Source organism: Nycticebus coucang, chromosome 9 (genome assembly GCF_027406575.1).
Source record: "Nycticebus coucang isolate mNycCou1 chromosome 9, mNycCou1.pri, whole genome shotgun sequence".
In the NCBI taxonomy this organism is placed as follows: Eukaryota; Metazoa; Chordata; class Mammalia; order Primates; family Lorisidae; genus Nycticebus; species Nycticebus coucang.
This window is the reverse complement of record NC_069788.1, coordinates 24,177,254-24,195,377: the sequence shown is the minus strand read 5'-3', so window position 1 is coordinate 24,195,377 and position 18,124 is coordinate 24,177,254. Positions and strand designations below refer to the sequence as shown.

General features: G+C 34.9%; 1 protein-coding gene across 3 annotated transcripts in view; it reads right to left on the bottom strand.

Annotated features, from left to right (window-relative positions):
• Nucleotides 1-18,124, bottom strand: part of COL21A1 (collagen type XXI alpha 1 chain) — a 199,336-nt gene that overhangs the window by 65,146 nt on the left and 116,066 nt on the right. For 2 of the 3 annotated variants that reach the window (XM_053603382.1, XM_053603379.1), the window contains 4 exons: nucleotides 10,662-10,715; nucleotides 9,785-9,836; nucleotides 9,132-9,187; nucleotides 8,952-9,005 (listed from right to left, as the gene is read on the bottom strand). In XM_053603382.1, coding sequence (XP_053459357.1) covers nucleotides 8,952-9,005; nucleotides 9,132-9,187; nucleotides 9,785-9,836; nucleotides 10,662-10,715 — 216 coding nt within the window. The other variant, XM_053603380.1, reaches the window with a different exon arrangement.

The following is an 18,124-nucleotide window of genomic DNA, read 5'->3' as shown; positions in this document are numbered from 1 at the left end:
ATCAAAATACCAATGTCATATTTCATAGATCTAGAAAAAATAATTCCATGCTTCATTGGGAACCGAAAGTGACCCCAAATTGCCAAGCAGTCTTACACAAAAGGAACAAATCTAGAGGCATCACATTACCAGACTTCAAATGATACTACAAGGCTACAATAACCAAAACAGCATTGTATTGGTATAAAAGTAGAGACAAAAATCAATGGAACAGAATAGAGAATGAGGATATAAAACAATCTACCTACAACCAACTGATCCTTGACAAAGCAGACAATATACACTGGGGAAAGAAAGCCCTATTTATTAAATGTTACTGGGAGAATTGGATAGCCATTGAAGAAGTCTGAAACAGGATACCAATCACCATTAACAAAAATTAATTAAAAATTGATAAAAGATTTAAATTTAGGGCATGAAACCACAAAAATTCTAGAAAAAAAACATAGGATAAACTCTTCTAGACATTGGCCTAGGCAATGAATTTATGACTAAGATCTCAAAACCAATTAACATAACATAAATAATTGGGACTTGATCAAATCAACATAAAAAGCTTCTGCACCGTGAAGGAAATAATCAAGAGTAAACAGACAATCTACAGAATGGGAGGAAATATTCATAAAGTATACATCCAATACAGGGCTATTATCCATAATCTATAAAGAACTCAAACAAATCAGTAAGAAAAACAACATAATTCCATTAAAAAGTGGGGGAAAGACACAATAGAAGTTTTTCAAAATAAGATAAATAGCTATCAAACATATGAAAAATTGCTCAACATAACTGGTCATCAGGAAAATTCAAAGTAAAACCACCACAAGATATCACATTGCCCTTGCTAGGATGGTCTTTCATAAAAAGTTGAAAAACAATATATGCCGGTGTGGCTACAGAGAGAAAAGAATGCTTATACACTGTAGGCAGAACTGCAAATTAGTACAGCCTCTATGGAAAATAGTATGATAATTCCTAAAAGAAATAAATATAGACTTACCATTCAATCCAGAATCTCACTACTGGGTATCTACTCAAAGTAAAAGAAGTTCTTTTATCAAAAAGACACCTGCACTTGAATGTTTATTGCAGCACAATTCAGAATTCACAATTGTAAAGACGTGGAATCTAAGTGCCCATCAATTCATGAGTGGGTTAACAAAATGTGGTAAATATATACACCAGGCAGTACTTCTCAGTACTGCCATAAAAAGGAATGAAATAATGTCTTTGCCGCAATTTGGATGGAGCTGGAAATGATTGTCCTAAGTGAAGAAGCTCAGAAAAGGAAAAACAAACACCACATGTACTCCCTAGTAATTTGGAACTAATCGATGGGCATCCATGAGTACAAAAAGTAAAGATCATTGGAAATCCAAAGAGGCAAGAGGAGAAAAAGGAGGCCTAAAAACCTACCTATCAGGTCCAATAAAAACTATGTGGGTAATAGGCACATTAGTAGCTCTGACTTAAGCATTATAAAGTATATCCGTGTAACAAAAACATTTGTACTCCCTTAATATTTTAAAATAAAGAAAAAAAGTCTGCATTAACAAAAAGCCAAGAGGGCAAGAGAAGAGAGTAAGCACAACCATGCGATACATTACAAGCCTTTGCTCACATCACATTCAAGAACATCCCAGTAGCCAGGCAAGTCACAGGGCCAGGCAAGTCACAGGGTTGGGGAACCTGCGGCCTTAAGGAAACTTGTGACTTCCTGGTCCTTAAGTGTGGTCTTTTCATTGAATCCAAATTTTACATAACAAATCCTTTTATTAAAAGGGTACAGCTAAAAAAGGTAATCTTTTCTTCCTTCCTTTAGGACCTAAAAAAGAACAGTCTTGAAATTAGAAGACTGCAGGTTCCCCACCATTAGGGGTGGGCAGTAATTCATACTCCAATGCCTGTGATATTGGAAACTATTGTTGACATATACTCCCCCTCTCTGGTCAGTTGAGGGGATCATCCTTTTGGTCTAGGTATAACCTCTGATAAGAGAAATACCTCTTAGCACATTGTGGGCCAAAATAAGAACATAGGACCTCTGCTTTAATAAATAAGCCCTTTAAGAGTCAGTGGTTTGATGATGCAATTAATCTGAGCAGAGGAAAAAGGAATCCCGGAGCCAGGCCTTAAAATCCAGGCCATGGTAGAACAGACTAGGAATTTTTACCATCTAATTTCCACCCCAGGATCTAAATTAGTTAAACTATTGGTTTCCCACAAATTTTCAATGACTTTTGGGCCATTTTCTTAGAAACCATCAATGTAACTGACGCTTCTGGTTTCAAACAATACACTAAATGAAAAACATAGACAACTTTGAAAATATGACCACGTTTCTAGGAAATCACTCTCTTTGGCTATCAATCAGCAATAGTCAAACTACTCTTCATTTTTGTCTTGAGATTAGGAGATAGAAGCTGGCAATAGCTGAGCCTATTAACATGAATAAGTCCTTCTTCTATGGTCATTTAACAGAATGCGGATCTTCAGAGAATGACCCTTTTTATTTTAGCTTCATACCCTCATCTTCTTCTGTCTGAAGGGCTGCAAGTTAAGGATTCTTTCTCGCTCTCAGTACATCTCAGGGAACCCTAGAAATATCCAGGTGAGAATAGTTTCCCTGCTTGGTTGAGTTTCTGAGAATCTTACTGGAAGACAGAATAGCTCAGGGGTTAGGGGTTAGGAGCCTGACCTCCGGGGTCTGCAGCTGACTTTAATCTTGGCTGAGAACTGGGTAGGTGTGAGACCCTGCGAAGGTTGTGAAGATTGCTTAACCAGACTGGTGATCACAGATGTTTAGTTCCCCTCTCTTCCTGGTACCCAGAGAACTGAGCCCCCAAGCTCCTTTGTGATTGGGTGGTGCTATCTGACTTATTCTGGCCAAAGAATTGTGAGTACGCATATCATATGAACTTCTGGGCTGTACCATTTAATATCCAGTGAGACACTCTCCAGAATTCTCTCTGATCCCTCTGGTACAGTGACCAGCAGTATTCAAGCTGGTGATTGCTCCATCAGCCCAGGCTCCAGAGTCACTATGATTACCAGCATCCCACTATTGATCTGTGCTAGATATGTAGCATGAGAGAGAAAAATAAACATGGTTGTGGTAAGATATCCCCCCCCAAAAAAAAAAAAACAAAAGAAAAGAAAATATTCAATTAAACTTGTAAAGAAGAAATTATACGAACAGCATTCTCTATTACAATGTAATAATACCAGAAATTTGCAGCAGAAACAAAAGAAGCCCTTTCAACCAAAACAAAACAAAATAAAAACTTAACTTTTTAAACAACTCTTACGAAAAATATAAATAAAAGCCAAAATTACAAAACATCTAAGAAATAATGTTATGGAAAATATTGCACATTAAAATACAATTGAACCAAAGATCAGAAAATATTTATCATTTAACTACTTAGAGTAAAGTCAGCATTAAAAATGAAAACAAGTAAATTCAATTCTCAGTTGTAAAAGGTAGGAAAAGAGAACGAAGGCAGGTAATAAAATATAAAACAGAAAAACGAGCTCAAATTACAATAGTAGTAGAGAAACTGTAAGTGTATATATTTAAGCAAAAACAAAGTGTAAGCACAAGTATTCAAAGTAAGAAATGAGAAAGGAAGAATAATCATTAAAATGGAGAAAACTGTTGAAAAATCTTGACAGGAATTTGCACAATTTTATACAAATGACTTGAAAAATCCAGATGAAATGCTAATTTCCTAGAAAAATGAATTTTACACTGTTATTTGCCCTATGAAACTAATTCCCATATAAGAAATAAGATAAAGTTATCCAAGAACACAAAAGCACCAGGCCCATATGACAGAGGGGAAGATAAAGAAAAAACCTAGCAGTGCTAGATTTTAGTTATATCGATAAGAAACCATCATTATAAAACATATATCAGAAATGAAATATAGGATATCAATACAAAACCTACACACATTAAAATGACAAGAATAAGGCAATTATTATAAACAAACTATGTGAATAAATTTGACAATTAAAGAAAATTGATTAATTCCTCGAAAGACACAAATTACTAAAACTTACTCAAGAAGAATGAGAAAATCTACATAGCTGTATATTTAGAAAGGGAATTTAATTAATGACTAAAGTTTTCCTTATACATACCACATACCTACAAAGCTCAGGCCCGGATGGCATCACTGGTGAATTCTAACAAACACATAAATAAGAAAATCCAGCACACTTTGATAATAGAAAAGAAAAAAATCAACAAACAAGGCATAAATGAAACATATCTCAGAATTATATAAAGGCCATATATGAGAAACCCCTAGCCAACCTCATACTGATGGGGAGAAGGTGAAAACTTTCACCCTAAGAACCAGAAGATGACAAGGATGTCTACTATGACCACATCACTTCAACACAGGTGATGGGAGTCCACCCAAAGCAGTCAGGCAAGAGAAGGAAATTAGGGGTATCCAAATGGGGAACAAAGAGGTCAAACTGCTGCTCTTCACGGATAATATGATCTTTTATGTAGAAAAGTCCAAAGATTCTACCAAGAGTCTCCTCAAACTGATAAATAAAGAAGAAAAGATACCAATCTTATGCAAATTCTTTAAAGAAAATAGAAGCCAATACTATCTTTATACCAAAGCCAGACAAAAATATCACAATAAAACTACTAACAAATATTCTTCATGAACATAGGAATGGACAAAGGTACAACAGTTTTATTTAATGAAATGTTTGCAATTGAATTCAGAAATATATAAAAAGAATACTATAAGGTGACCTATTAGGATTTATCTCAATAAACATAGGAAAATCAATTAATGTTATATAACTTTGAGAAAATATGAGAGGGAAACCATGTAATCAACTGAATAAATGCAGAAAAAACTTCTTTATAAAATTCAACACCTAATTATGACTTTAAAAATAATTCTCAGGAAATAAGTAATAAAAGAGAATTTCCTCAATCTGATTAAGATCTTCCATGTGAACCCAAGAATTAACACTCATTTTTGAAAGACTAAAGGATTTCTAGCTTAGGTCAGAAACAAGGCAAGAATATATGCTCTTTCCATTTCTATTCAATATTGTTTTGAGGGCCAGATCACTGCAATAAAACTATTAAAATAACTAAAATTTATATAAAGTAGTGTAAAAGAAGAAAATTACCTTTATTAGCTGACAATATGATAATCTATACAAAAAATCTAAAGAATCTACAAAGAAATTTACAGAAACAAATAAGTGAGTATAGCAAAACTGCAAATTACCTGACCAATGCAACAAAACTAATAATACTTCTGTACGCTAGCAACAAACAAATCCAAAACAAACTTTTAAAAATCTATTCATAAGAGTTTAGAAAAGCATGATGAAATACTTAGGTAAAAATTTAACAAAAGACATGTAAGAGCTAAACATTGAAAACTAGAAAACTTTGCTGAGATAAACTTTGTGAGCTTAGATTAGGTAAATATTCTTAAGTAAGACAGAAAAGGCAAGAACCATAAGAAACAAATTTAAGAAATTGGAGTTGATCCATATTATAAATTTTTCCCCATAAAAAGATATCATTAAGAAGATGAAAAACAATCCAAAGATTGTGAGAAAATATTTGTAAACATGTCTGATAAAGGACTTATATCCAGAATATGTAAAGAACTCTTGAACTATTAAGAAGGGGAAAAAAAACCAATTTATTTTTTAATGAGAAAATGTTTTGAATAGAAGAAGGTATATAAATACTCAACAAGTCCATAAAAACAATGTCAACATCAACAGTCATCAGAGAATGCAAATTAAAACCACAGTGAGATACTATTATATACCAACTAAAATAGCTAAAATATATAAAGGGTGATGACACCAATTATTGACAGGATGCTACAAAAATTTAATTCTCCTACTTTGCAAATAGAAATAGAGAATCATGCAACTATTTTGGAGAAGAGTTTGACAGTTTCTTAAGAATTTAAATATATACTCACTACGCACCCTAGCAATTCAACTAGGCATCAACCAAAAAGAAATGAAAACACGTCTACAACAAGATGAGCGTAACAATATTTATAGTAATATCATTCATAAGCGGCAAACATAGGAAACAAGTCAAATATTCATCAAGTGATGAATGAATAAACCAACTGTCATATATCTATATCACCAAATACTATATAATTTCATTTAATTGAAAGTGTAAGACTGGTAAAACTATAGTGACAAAAAGCACTCCTAGGCTCAAGCAACACTCCTGAGTAGCTAGGACTACAGTTACACCCAGATAAAAATTTTGTTAAGTTATTTTTTGCAGAGACTGGGTCTTGATTTTTTTTTTGCCCAGGCTAGTATCAAACTCCTGGCCTCAAGTGACCCTCATGCCTCCGCCTCCCAAAGTAATGAGATTGCACAGTAATAGATGCCTACTGCCAGGAATGGGTATGGAAACTGAGTGCCAAGTAGAACAAAAAAAAATCTTTGATATTAAAACAATTCTAAAACTTGAATTTTTTGGCAGTCACAAAAATGTATATCTTTATCAAATCCTATCAAATTGTACTTATAATGTATAAATTTTATAATATGGAAATTATACTCATGAAGCTATAAACATGGCATTTATAATAGGATCAACAATATTGATATTTGGGAAAAATAACAAAAGATGAAGGCAATTATTAAACTTTGAGAGACATTTAAAGATAACCTAAATACATCAATATGCTATAAAAAAAAAAAAACATACATCTGCCTATACACAGATAGCTATTGTCATTATCTTAACAAGTGTGCAAATTTACCAATGACAATGATAAGAATGTTTTTAAAAGTGCAAGATATCACCTATCTCATGTTTTTTAACAAATGTTTAACCTAATTGCAATCATAAGGAAACAATCAGAATCCCAGAACTTTAACATGGATATAATATTAACTAATAATAAAGAATCTGTGACCTCTTATAGAATAATTTCATGTCAATTTTGCTGTTAACCTACAACTATTTTAAAAATGCAGTCTATATTAAAATGTAAATACACACTTTAAAATTTTGCAAATGATTCCAGCAAAATATTTATAAGCAACAAGATGGAAAAAACCTAATTGCTTTGCAGAGATCCACATGGATCAGAAATTAGAAGATAGAACCAAGGTTAAACATGAAGGGTGGGAACCTATTAGAAAAGCAAATATCAAGAGTGAACTGACCTCAAAATGTTAAGCATAGTGATATATGTGTTTGACAAAGAAGTTCATGAACTTATCCCAGAAAAAAGTGCTACATACCTTCTTGTTGAATATCACTATGACCTCCTTCAAAGTACTCCCCTTGGGAAACTATATACCAACACCAGCACCTATGCCACCCTTCAAAGAAATTTTGGAATTCTTTCTCTGGAGTAGCCATCAGAGCTATCATTGCATTACCCTTGATGACCTTAATGTCATCAGAAAGTGTTGGGGACTTTGCAACAGAATTGAGATTCCTGGTATTGCTTCTGCAGTCTAAATGTGTAAATGCTTTCCTCTGATCCACTTCTCTCCTGTCTCTGTTCTCTTTTGCCCATCATCTGCAATCACTTTCTTAATTCAATTCCTAACCTACTTATAATAAAATTGGTTATTCTAAAATTGTTTTTAGAATTATTAAATCATTATTTCTAGCAATGCAAGCACACCAAGAGATGACTCTTTCGTTAAGCACCCACATGTCAATCCTCAGAAAGTATTGCTTTCAATATTTCCTTCATATTGGGGTAAAGAAAAAAGGCTTTGGGGGCCATATCAGGCAGGAAAGTAGGGAGGATGTTCCAATACAATTATTGTTTGCTGGCTACAAACTCCCTCTCAGATGGTGCCATGCGAACTGGTGCACTGTCATGATGCAAGAGCCATACCTTCTGCATGCCAAGATTTTCGGTTCAGATTTTCCTATTTCTCTACTGATACTTACCTAATCTGCTATGCTCCTCACAGTCAGCTGCTGATTCTGATGCACAATTTAACACATTTTTACAATTTTTTCATCAGTTCTGCTCATTACTGGCCACTGTGACCTCTCTTCATCAATGACACTTTCTTACCCTTCAGAAAAATGTTTCATCTATTTGTGTACTGCTGTTTTCTTCATTAGTCCTATAAACTTGGACTAGCATTTCTCTGATTTCACTTCCACTCTTGCCAAGTTTAACAAGAAATCCAATGTTTGTTTATTGCTCTAATTCGGCATTCTCACAATGACACACAAAAGCACACAGCAACAATAATGAATTTCACCCAGCAAGACAGTGCCACATGTTGATATAAACACAGCTGTGAGACACTGATATACCCAGGTTATGAAACCTTACTGAGTTGTTTGTACAGTGTTGCCAACATATGCGCACAGGGGCAAGTTCACAAACTTAATTGTCAATCCCTGTCCATATCCATACAGTATTGTCAGGATTACAAAGGAATGAAATACTGACATATACCAAAGAATGGATGGACCTCAAAAACATTATGGTAAGTAAAAGAAGTCAGCAAAAAAGGACAACATGTAGTTTCTTTTATATGAACTGTGCAGAATAGGGAGATCCATACTGACAGAAGTAATGATTGCCAATGGTTGGAGGTGGGGGGAAGTGGCTTGGAGGGAAATGGGGAAATGGGATTTTTCTCATTGGGTGATGAAAATATTCTAAAAACAGACTGCAGTGATAGTTTCATAACTGTGTAAATACTAAAAACTGTTGAACAGTGCATATTAAATAGGTGAATTGTATGGAATATCAATAAAGCTGTTAGAACTGATGTTCACAATAAACTCAGATAAATTTAGTATCATTTTTAAATTACACTAAAAAGTTTTAGCTTATTAATTTTATCCCAGTCCCATTTGTAAAAGATTCTATTATTGGTACACTTTTCTAATGTGCATTCACATACAAAAATCTTTGTTTTGTAAATACCTTGAAACCAGGACTACCCATTAATCCATCCTTTCCATGTCTTCCTGGTTCTCCCTGAAAAAATAAGTACATGTGTTTCAATATGTGTTTGCACTAATTTTTTCTTTTTAAAGAAAGATACTATAAGATAGTTTTTATTTCAATTAAAATACTCAAGAACTTTCATTCTATCAAACTCACAGCACGTCCAGGAAGGCCAGGGAAACCAGCATTCCCCTTTTCACCTTTTGCACCCTGTATTAAAAAGAAACACTTAAAAAACAATCTTTGCAATAATTTTTTTTCAGGTTCCAACTCAAATAGAAAAGCTAATAAATTAACCTCATTATGTAATGAAAGAATTTTGGAACTATAACTCATGTAGGCTCTGCAAAGCATTATTGTATCAGCCAAGTGGACACTAACCATGTTGATAGATGGAGAATTATGACAAGCATCTAGGCACAAAAGCCATATCTTGGCAAAATTGAAAAGCAATGCACATTTTAAACAAGTAGAGAATATAATCTTCCTTCAGCATGGGGATATAGGAAGGCTCATAACATCGATTCTCAATGGACATGGTTTTACATAGCTATTGCTTCCCAAGGAATCTCCCACTATAAATCTTTTCAAAAGTTAGAATGCTCAATATGCAATGTAGGCCTGTATAATACCAACCATAGCAGTCACCAGTTATTTTTCCTTTCTTCCCCATTGTTCTAAATTAATCCTCTGAAAGGGTGAAAAGGCAAATTGCTTTAATGTTGGACTGGAAGTGCAATTTAAGTTTTTGACTTCCTTTACATTAACAGGTCGATATAGATACTTTGTTGTGTGATTTGTACTTCCCTTTTTGCCATAAAATCCAGGTGATCCTTTCTCTCCTTTGGAACCCATTTCACCCTAAATGACAAAATACAAATATTGAATTTTAGAGAAAAATAAATATTTTCCTTATAAAAGAAAAAAATAAATTATAAACAATAGCATTTAATATGCCAACAGCAAAGCAAAATAGAAATAAAATAATTTAAAATTTGTTTACAAAAGTCTTCTTTTCTAGACTTCATAAAGAAAAATAACAAAAAGATAAGGATAATTAGTACTATAACAGGGTTTATAGTTTAGGGATTTTCAGTTAATAAAACTTGTATATAGTGAATCTATTCAATAATTTTTAAATACTATTAGATTATACATTTATTTATTTATTTATTTATTTTTGAGACAGAATCTTACTATGTCTCCCTTGGTACAGTGCCATGGCATCACAGCTCACAGCAACCTCAAACTCTTGGGCTTAAGTGATTCTCTTGCCTCAGCCTCCCAAGTAGCTGGGACAAAAGGCGCCTGCCAAAATGCCCGGCTATTTTTTGTTGCAGTTGTTATTGTTGTTTAGCTGGCACGGGCTGGGCTCGAACTCGCCAGCCTTGGTGTATGTGGCTGGTGCCATAACCACTGTGTGATGCACACCAAGCCTAGATTATACATTTATTTTTTATTTTATGTTTTTTTTTTGGTTATACATTTATAACCAGAAACATTAAAGGGAACTTTTTTCTGTTTTATGTAAAGTATGATATTAATCTTGGCCCAATTATTTATTTTAATATGTTTATCTTTAATTACATATGAGCATTTATTTGTAACACATTTATAATATAAAAGTTCTTTCAATCGAATTAAAATGTGGTCTTGCTACATTTAAAAAGAACAAATTTCTTCAACCTTTGATCCTGGTATCCCATGAAGCCCAGGAAAACCAGGAAGTCCACGATCACCCTGAAAATGAAATTGAAATTAATTAAAGAAAAAAATGTTTCAGCCTTAACAATATTATCAATTATCTTCAACTTTACCCTTGTTAAAATCCATCAGAAATAAATCTATGAACAGCTAAATTCATATCTGCATTAAATCCTATCTCCACAAAAGATTAATCCCCATTTATCAGGGTTTTATGTATGATTAAAGAACAAAAGTAGTTTGGATCTACCCTGTTTCCCCGAAAATAAGACATCTTCCGAAAATAAGACCTACTTACAGGAAAGATAAGACATCCCCTGAAAATAAGACCTAGCGCATCTTTGGGAGCACACCTTAAAATAAGACACTGTCTTATTTTCGGGAAAACAGGGTAGTGGCATCTCACCAGCAATCCTGATTCCACCTTAAGTGAGCCATCACCTATTCTAAAAAATGACTCAGGCTTTTACAAGGGCAAGATACGTAAATTAATTGAAATGGCTTAGTGTCAGTGCAGTCTGTGTGTGACAGAATCATCCTCTGAGGTCCCATCTAACTCAGTTAGGAAAGATCCTCAACTCAAACTCTCACTACACTCTAAGACTCTGTGGAGATTTTTCTTTTTTTTGGTTTTTTGTTTTTTTTTTTTTTTTTTTGGCCAGGGCTAGGTTTGAACCCGCCACCTCTGGCATATGGGACTGCCGCCCTACTCCTTGAGCCACAGGCGCCACCCGAGATTTCTCTTTTTTAATTGCTGACCTTACAATATGTTCATAGTAGATATCTGTTCCTATGTGTCTGTGAAGATAAAATACCTAAGTTGCCTCCAAAAGAATAAGAATAGTACATACAGATTTAGTAACTAGTGGGAAATGTTGGATGCTATTGCTTTAGCTTCAAAATCTTAATTGTCAAGACAAAGTTTAAGAGAGAACCAATGACGATCATGCCAAGAGTTGGGTCAGGTTCACTTTTATCTAGGCAAATGAAGATACCACATGCAAAGAAGTAATTGGACTCTTAGCTTGTGTAATGAAGAGGGAGGCATGTGAAAACAGTTACCTATGACTGATATAATTTTTATGAAATTTATTTTAAAGAGCGGTGTAGTTATTCAAAACTTATATACTCTAAAGTTCCGTATCTCCTGGAGTTCAAATCACCAAACCGTGTGTCACATTACAACTACACTTACAATTTTCAGCATTATCAACTGACTTCCCATGCCAAATGAAGAGTATTAACCTCCCCAGCATCCCTCCCCACAGGGACAAATCCCTTTAACCTTCTTTTCAGCTTTGTTTAAATCAGTAGTCAGGGTTCATTACATTAAGATTCACTGATAAGCCAAAATATACGCCAAATACTTGCCTCCTCCTGCCCAATATTTGTTTTTCCTGGAGTCAAACACTGCCTTTATAAATTGCTTGGTTTCCTATAAGTTTATAGCTATTTTCAACTCCAAAATCTCGTCAATTGTCAAAATCACTTCTCAAGGTGCTCACAGCCATTGAAAATTTCATATTTTTTAATAAATCCCTGCTAGAGCTATCTTGTTTAACTATGGGTTTTTTGCTTTTTCTATCTGTACTACTTTCTTGTTTAGGGGAATCTATCATGCAATGGCTTCATGAGAAGAAACTCAGGAGAGATAACTTTCTAAGACCTTCAATGAAAATGTCTCTGAAAATGTCTTCATTCTATTCACTTATGCAGTTGATAATTCACGTATAGAAATATAATTTAGAATTTTTTTCATCAGACTTTTGAAGGCTTTGAAATCAGTTCATGATTTCCATGTCACTGGTAAGGTATTTTATGCCTTTCTGATCTGATGCCTGACCATTTATATGTAGGTTTTTTCATTTATAGGGACCTCATGTCCATACTCATGGACATCCCAGATCATACTTTCCAGCTCTATCCATTCTTTACGTAAACACCCTCTTCTCAGCTACTTCTATGAGTAAGGTAGACACACAAGTGTGTTGGAAGGCTTTCAGGAGGACCAAAAGAGAACTGTAAACCTAGGAGATGAGCCTGGAGTGATTATGCAGGGATTTCCACAACCTGGGATCTGAAATGTAGTCTACAAGGGTCTCCTGGGCCACACGTGTACCCCAAGGTGAGCCCTTCAGACTCTTCACTCAACACCAAGAAGCACAGGGGATCTGGCTCTCTGAAGGCATTCATGACAACATACTTTTAAAGTCTTCCCCTCCGTACCTTGTAAAAGTTTCTTCCAAGATATTTTATTTTTTGATTTTTAACTTCCCTTTTTACTAGGTGATTCTTTATTGTCAGCTCATACAGCAGTTGATGACTCTGAGATTTACTGTAATTGGTCTGGTTGGACCGTATCACTGCATAGCTCTAGATGTCAGTGGACTCCCTACGGAAGGATATTCTATTCATAATACAGCCTACAGGACTGGGTGACAGCATTTTGGAGGCCAGGTATGGGAAGGGAAGTAGGAGGTCTCAGCACAGGCAAGTATGGCCTAAATTCCATTGTTTCAATGTCAGTACAACCCCTCCTTTTCCCCCAGTCTAGAGACCCTAAGTTTTAACTTCTCCAGAAAGTACACTTTTATTTTCCTTCCAAGGTAGAAGAAGGGACATTCATTTAGCTATGTAGAGTTGAGGAAAGACTGGTGGGATTTACCCTTTCTTATACCTTAAACAGACCTTGAACCATGCATCCATCTTCAGCTCTACTTTCACATCTACTCCAGGAAATACTTATTACTACCATTTCCCACATCTGTGCATATGTGTGCGTGCATATACACGAGTGTGCATCATATATGTGTGAAGGGGGCCTCCCATCTATAATTCTTATCACTTCTCATTTTAGGATTCAGCTTCCTTGAGTCTTTTTCACATGCAAAAATGTAGAACTGTTATTTCCTCTGTAATTATTTGTGTCATGTTAGGTTTTATTATTATAGTTTTTTGTAGTTGTTCTTTTGCTTCCATGGAAATTTAAGAGAAAGAGAAAGAAGGCAAATGTTTGTGTTCAACTCTTCATTCTCATCAAGAAGCCCTAGTGATTTACTGATGCTTCAGCAGTAACATTCAGGGCATCTTGGCTACTGGGGAGGTGGTTTCACAATAGTCTACTGGCAAGAGACAACAGGACAGACAAAGGCAAGGACAACACAAATCAAGAAAGGATTCATGCAATGCGTAATCTCCAGCTGTCCCTATGGATACTTTCCAGTGGGAGGCCTTTAGCCTCCTGAGCGGGGTTACTGTGACCTCCTCTGTGCGGTCTAACACTCATGACCTGCTCTCTATTTCACTGAATCAACTTCACTACTGATCAACTCAGGTTAATGATTGCAGGAAAATCTGGAAATACCCTTATCTGACTAAACCTATAAGCTATCAGCTTTCTTCACTTAACACACCTAACGTTTAATTTCAACATTGATACATTCCACAAATAGAAATACCCCTTTATTTTTCATTAGGGAGAGAAAGGCAATCATTATAAGGTACATCTTCACAGAGTGAAAACCAAGCATAAAAGTCCCGGAATCCCCCAATGTTCTCCCATAACAATTATGGAAAACTGAAAACAAAAATGACAACATTTTAGATATATCTGTGTTATATTTGATTCTTTTACTTGATCTATAAGTCTATATGGTATAAAAGGTATGGTAGATTGATAGTTACAGCCAAAATCTATTTACTTCGTAGCACTGCAAAAAGGAGTTTGAGCTGAGCCCATGGCTGCCCAGCTAGAGACTGCATTTCCCAGTCTCCTTTGCAGCAAGGCATGGTCATGTGACTAGCTTGTCTGCAGAATGTGTGTGAAACTAAAATATACAAATTCCACATTATCAAAAAGAAATCTATTTCTGTGACTTCCTTTTCCTCCTTGCCATCAGACTAGAATGTAGATAATAACTAGCGATGCAGCATTGACTGTGTAAAGGAGAAAAATATTCTTAGGGAGAATAGAGCAAAGAGATAGAAAAACATGAGTCCCTAAATGAGTTCATATATAACAAATCATATGAAAAAATAAACTCTCACATTTAAGCTGCTGCATTTGGGGTTTTATTTGTCGTGGAGCTTAGCCATCAAGTTAAGGTATACAAAGAATAACTATTTACAGTCTAAACAGCAATAGTATTTTTATAGATTATGATGAGTGTCCTTGCCAAGAGTTATAGCTCCTGACTACTTACTTACCACTAAAGATTAAAAACAATCTGTTGAAAGAGAGAGAGAAGAGAAAGGGAGAGGAAACCATAAAAAGACTACAACATCCTAGAATTAGTTATTCCCAAAATTCAACAATTGACCCAAATAAAGAACAAAAGAAAAAAGTAAATTTGAAGGGGAAATCAAGAAACATAACAAGAAAACCAAATATTCTTTCTTCTATTTGGGGACTCCCAACAGAAGAACCAAAACTAATTTTTTGAGATAGGGAATTGAAGTTAAGAGAACAACCTGAATTGACTCTTCGGAGAACACTGAATTGTGATAACCAGTTGAAGGCCAGTCTAGACTAAGATAAACTCTTGATAAGATGAAAATTAGCTAGAAATGAGTACTTAATAAAACTACAGAAAGGGGTGAACCACTATCCCCTAGTAAGGCTGAACAGAGTCCTAGCTAAGACTTCCATTCTCTGGCTAAAGGTTATAAAAGAGAAAACCTCTAAATTTTAATGTACTGGAGATGACAAATAGATCTCAGATGAAGTGGGGAAAAAACTAGGAGCATTCATTCACACTGAGACATAAAAAATACAAGATGTGGACAAAGCTACCCTTATGTGTGCAAGATTTTTAAGTAAAATAAAAAGGTATGAGTCTGGGCATGGTGGCTCATCCCTGCAACCCTAGCAGTTCGGAGCCTAAGGCAGGAGAATAGCTTGAGGCCAGGAGTTTAAGACCAGCCTGAGCATTAAAGCAAGACTGTATTTCTGAAAATAAATAAATATATTTATGTATTTACACACACACACACACCCCAATTTGGTAGTATGTGCCTGTAGTCCCAGCTACTCAAGAGGCTAACACAGGAGAATTGCTTGAGCTCAGACATTTGAGGATGTCTAAACAGTGATGATGCTCTGCACTTGAACATGGGCAAAAGAGTACCTTTTTAAAATAAATAGGTATAGTATCTATGTCAACATAACTTGGAGAGAGAGAGCATGTAAGCTGCATGAAGAAAGAAATTGTGAGCAAAACTGTTAGAGAATGCTGCAATTTCAAAGATAAATAATTCATCAAATAAGCTCACAACCAAAGCTAACGAATTGACATAACAATGTTGGTATTATAAATTGGTGTTGGCTGTACTTGACAAAATGCCATAACAAAACATGAGCTTAGAAAAGAATTGGCCAGGATGCAAGAAACAGACTAAGCCTAAAAATACTAGGATTGGGAAATAGAACTGTTGTTTTATCTCTAACAGGTAAATAATAAAACTGAAGAATGCCTTTCCGCTTAAAACTCTGCCTGTAGGAAAGATGAAATCAAGGATGTGGCTATACACACCATTCTTAAAATGTCTGCATCAATTAAGGCGAGTTGAATAAATCTTTTCAAGCTGGACAGTGCGGCTCACGAAAAAGAAACAAAGCACAGTGATAAATTGAAATCGCCTATTAACAAGTGCAGAGAGGGACCTGGACTAAGAGAGAACTGACTCTGGATGCTGCTAGTAGCTAGAATCAAATGTCAAAGACAAAAATGGCACATGTATATAGCACACAAAATACACACTGTATGCTGCTGAGAGTTATACTACCACAGAGCCACCAAATTGGACTAAAAGAATGTCTGCCTAAGACCTGAAATACAAAGTTCCCCAGTTTCAGTACTACTTGTAATGTTTTTCTGGACCAGCAGACAAATTTAGACAAAAATATAGAACTAAGGGGATAAAAACAGGTCAAGACTATCTACTTGGGTAGCAAAAGAATATAAGAACAACTATTTTTCTTTAAATCTGAATTTTTAAAATGGCTCTGTATCTTTGTTGTGCTTTAAATTTTCCCACATTTCAATTGGGTCATTCTTAGCATCAAACAGCGAATTTAAAATGTTATCTCCTGGGAGCCCAATCAATTCCATCTGTAGCCCTTGGGTGTGTAGGTGATATCAACTAGGTGAGGTTGAAATGCTGATTTGAATGTGATGTCATGATTCTCAAAGTCAGTGAATCTTTTATTGTATTGCCTAATTAATAGGTCTATAGCACCTTCATATTCTTCAGATAATTCCTATATATCACCCTGCTCATTAGTGACCTTTACTAACTGAGGAAAATGTTCATCTGAAATTTCCTTTTGAAGAAGAGCTTTGGAAAAGACAGCTTTTCTTTCCCAAAATGCTTGCAGTTCTTTGCACATATCATATATAGACATAGTTTTCCCTGGCAAATAATATTCAAGTCACTTTGATTCTACATGGTATCACACAGAAATGCTGCATTTTATAGAAATACTCTTTCCGTAATTCACAATGCTGATTCTGTTCTTCATACAATTAAACTATCTGTCCTTTTGGCTAACACCTGTCCCTGTGATAGCTAACATACTTCAGAATGATAATGCAAATCCACATTGAATACCTACCTCATTGTTCAACTTCAGCACGTTACGAAGCAGATGATTTCATTAACAATATAGTTAACAATATTTACAACTTGTTGCAAAGTAGCTTTAGCACAGATTTTGCTGATGCAAGAGACAATGAAAAGCAATGAGACCACCTGGATCTGCCAAAACTTTTTTAAATCTGTGCAATAAACCAGTCATGTTTTCCTGTCATGGACAGTGCACTGTTTATATCTATCCTCACTAAATTTACCAAATTCAGTCCAACGTCACAACATTTACCTTTATTCCATATTCTGTTCACAAGAGTAACCAAAGTAACCTTAGTAGCAAAGGAAATCTTTTGTGATGACCTAAATGAAGTATAAAACCTGAGCCAAGACCATTTTTTCAGTTGATTCATCCAAAGTGAATGAAAAAATATTTATTTTATTCTTGAAGTATTGCATGAAGTTGTTGTGTTAAGTTGAAGGCTAATTCATGGTGCTGATCAGTCATGGTTCTCTTGAAAGAGGCAGTTGTTCATACTTTGAAACAAGTACGTTCTAAGTATCCCACAAGTGTGACAATAAATTCCTTCACAATTTCTACTTCACTGAACGGCTTTGCTCCCCACCCCACCCCATCCCAAGCATATACGCTACATAATAAGTTGTTTTGGCAGCATTATCTCCAGGTTTTATTGTCTGCTTGAAAAAAATTGTATTTGCTTTTGCTCTTCACCTTTTAATTTCTACAGCGTAAGCTTTCACACTTGTCTCTCTAATTTAAAATATTTGTGGTTCTTATGAGTGTTACCATGCTGAGAAGCATCGAATTTCTTTAATGCTAATATTATAGTATCACAAAG